Source organism: Oncorhynchus tshawytscha, linkage group LG30 (genome assembly GCF_018296145.1).
Source record: "Oncorhynchus tshawytscha isolate Ot180627B linkage group LG30, Otsh_v2.0, whole genome shotgun sequence".
Classification (NCBI taxonomy): domain Eukaryota; kingdom Metazoa; phylum Chordata; class Actinopteri; order Salmoniformes; family Salmonidae; genus Oncorhynchus; species Oncorhynchus tshawytscha.
In genome coordinates, this window is record NC_056458.1 from 16,144,029 (window position 1) to 16,147,547 (window position 3,519).

At 43.2% G+C, this 3,519-nt stretch overlaps 1 protein-coding gene across 2 annotated transcripts; it reads left to right on the plus strand.

Moving 5' to 3' along the window:
* Positions 1–207: 207 nt before the first annotated feature.
* Positions 208–3,519, plus strand: LOC112250211 (mitochondrial uncoupling protein 2-like). Of its 2 annotated transcripts, none has more exons than XM_024420160.2 (8): positions 208–330; positions 694–829; positions 1,147–1,353; positions 1,518–1,725; positions 1,827–2,024; positions 2,116–2,217; positions 2,318–2,498; positions 2,683–3,519. In XM_024420160.2, exons 3-8 carry the CDS (start codon positions 1,228–1,230, stop codon positions 2,795–2,797), a joined length of 930 nt encoding a protein of 309 aa, XP_024275928.1. In that variant the 5' UTR covers positions 208–330; positions 694–829; positions 1,147–1,227; the 3' UTR covers positions 2,798–3,519. The 2 variants fall into 2 exon arrangements, with proteins under 2 accessions (XP_024275928.1, XP_024275930.1); XM_024420162.2 differs by having other exon boundaries at positions 211–330; positions 723–829.

Below are 3,519 nucleotides of genomic sequence, written 5' to 3' on the forward strand. Positions count from 1 at the left end.
TTGAAATGGCCCATTGCATAATGTACAACTTCACAAGTTTAGATGCAGATACAGTAAACAACAGCCCAAGACGCACGACCTGAACTTGTTGTCCTACCATAAACACTTGACTTGAGATAAACATAGCATGTGTGACTCACTACGCAGTTTGACGGTATGCCTGAGCTGCAGCGCGTAAGACGAGCCTATAAATTGAGGAGTGCTTTTGTAAAAGTGCAGTACCCTGAAACAGCAAGGCGCAAAACACAACAGGATTAAACTAATTGAGGATTAATTTTTATTTTTGCGGTCATATATTGGATTACATTTTTTTGAACAAAATTCCAAGAGGTAAATATACAGATGAATTGCTTGATATATGACAGAATAAGAGCATTGAATCATTTAACCTACACTTGACTCTATAGCCTGCACTTATAGATGTATTTTTGTGACAATTTTTTTACAAGTAACTAGGTTATTTTGTTGAGTTAAAATTGTTTTAAATTTAAATAGAAGTAGCAACAGTAGGTCTACTTGATGGTAAAATAAGGAGAAATGGTGCCTATGGTAGGACTAGCAGCAACTGTAATGAGTGGTAGCATTTTAAGTTGTAATAGAAACGTTAGCATATTTCATGCCAGATAAAGTCATACTTTACCATCATTATAGTCATAATCATAATAATCAATGAAAGTTTGTTGATGTTCACAGGTAGTGGCATGCTGCTTTGCTGTCTCCAGGCAGATTTTATGGACCAAGGCATTTCATCAGGAAAACATCTCCAAACAAGAAATTTACCTGTGAAAGAGACTTGAAGATTCTCCTCATCAATATCGCTCACTGACAGGTACTACATCCCACTGAGAGCTGCACTGTATGGGAAAACCTTAGCAAATAAATCAAAGCATGTCCCGCTTAGCAGGGGAAGACAGTGATTGACCGCACCATTCTCTGTATAGCTACAATGCAAGTACACTATGTCAGTTTGGATGAACATACTATGCTAGCAGCAGTAATCTTAAACAGACAAGTCTATGTGCAAATTCATATATGATGGAATGGTGAAATGCAAGTGGTCACCTGTCCTTCATGAAAATACCTCTGTGTGATGTGATATAGTATCCAATCATTATCTCTGTGTCCTGTCCCCTCTGTTAACCACAGAGTTGATCAGCAGGCTGATCCTTGTTGTTCTACTGTTGAACTGATTGTCTTGAACTCAAGCAACACATCTCCGGCACAGCTATGGTTGGAATAAAACCCACAGACCTGGCGCCAACGACGGCTGTCAAGTTTGTTGGTGCAGGCACAGCAGCCTGCATCGCTGACCTTGTGACCTTCCCCTTGGATACTGCCAAAGTCAGACTACAGGTGAGGGGCGTGGATGGATGAGAGGCAGGCTAGGTGGCCTTGATTAAAACGGAACATTAAATCTGTACAAATCAGTTAAAATGTAGATTGAATGTGAGGAAGCGCAAGCCGTGGTGAACATCCCCCAGTCAGGTGTCAGCAATCCTATCTACTTTGTATTCCAGATTCAAGGGGAGGCTCAGTTGGGGCATGGGGCCCAGGCTGTGAGGTATCGGGGTGTGTTTGGTACCATCACCACCATGGTGCGTACAGAGGGGGCCAGGAGCCTCTACAGTGGGCTGGTGGCAGGGCTCCAGAGGCAGATGAGCTTTGCCTCCGTCCGTATCGGCCTCTATGATTCCATGAAGCAGTTCTACACTCATGGCTCTGACAGTAGGTTTTACAACCCCTATATAACCTAACGTGTGCTGACCTCTATCTTATACACTTAATTTATTGGGGACCCATAACTAACTGTGCACACCTCTCTTCAGGTGCTAGCATCGTTACTCGGCTCATGGCAGGCTGCACCACCGGAGCAATGGCTGTGATGTTTGCTCAGCCCACAGACGTGGTCAAGGTGCGTTTCCAGGCTCAAGTACGTCTGGCTGACGGGGTGAAGAGATACAACGGTACTATGGACGCTTATCGGACCATCGCCCGAGATGAAGGGGTGCGGGGCCTTTGGAAAGGTTGGTAGCAATCTCACAGTCAGGAAGGAAAAAGGCCTGTCCTAAAATATACTGAGAAAAACGTACTTAAATCTATGTTCCTCTGTTCCAGGCTGCATGCCGAATATAACGCGCAATGCCATTGTGAATTGTTGCGAGCTGGTCACCTACGACATCATCAAGGAACTCATATTGAAGTACGACCTAATGACGGGTAAGGTTACTCTCTAGTTTTGACCAAGAACTGTGTTACATAACATATTAATGTAGCTATGTAATGTCAATGTCATGTATGTTTGATATTTCTCCCCCAGATAACCTTCCATGCCACTTCACGGCTGCGCTCGGTGCAGGGTTATGTACCACCATTGTTGCATCACCAGTAGATGTGGTTAAGACCAGATTCATGAATTCAACGTCAGGCCAGTACAGCAGCGCAATTAACTGTGCCTACACTATGCTGACTAAGGAGGGGCCAACAGCCTTCTACAAGGGGTAAGAGTTTGATCATTAAGGCTTGCTAGAAAACATTTTGAATGACATTATCCTAGATTAGAATGGAAAACTGCTGCACCCGCTATAACATCTGCTAAACTGTGTACGTGACTAATAAACTTTGATTTGAAAACACCTGTCTGCTATGCAGCTATAATAGCATCTCCTTTCCACTCTCTCACAGGTTTGTGCCCTCCTTCCTGCGACTGGGGTCCTGGAACATTGTGATGTTTGTGTCTTATGAGCAGATCAAGAGGACTATGATGAGAACAAAGACTTCCTGGGAGTCACCATTCTGATTTTTTGTTATTTTTCTAATGTTTCTCTGGACTGAGCCTTGCAGGCTTCACCACAGCACAGTGGAAATCACGCCTGTTCTCCCCCATTGTTCCATGAAATGGATTTCTGGAGTGGGCTTCTAACAGTGGTGACATATGTTCATTTTTAAAGCCAGAGAGTCAGATATGTAGGATTCACAGGAGGTATGTGGCACCTTAATTGGGGAGGACAGGCTCCTGGTAATGGCTGGAACGGAATGGTATCAAATACATCCAACACATGGTTTCCCTGTGTTTGATGCCCTTCCATTTGCTCCATTCCTGACATTATTATGCTCCGTCCTCCCATCAGCAGCCTCCTGTGGTAGGATTATCCACCACTATACATGTTAAGGTGTAAGGCCCAAACGGGGCCCATGTAAAATGGACTGGTAGCAATTGGCCTGTGAAACAATGGCCACTTTTAGATAGTAGAGTGGAGCCATAAACCGTTCCTCTTATTCTCCCTCATTCTTTTTCTTTGACCGTGTAAAGAAATGTTTACAGTTGTGCGCTTATAACGAAGTTGTTTATATTTCTATGTATTATTTGTTTACATGTGGCGTTTTCTCATTAAGATGTGAAAGCTTGGTTTATCGCTGGTCGATATCTCATTATCAGGTCATGAATTATGTATATTCCAATGCAAATGCAATACATTCGGTTGACCTAAAACATAAATAAAGCTGCACTTTTTCCCCCAA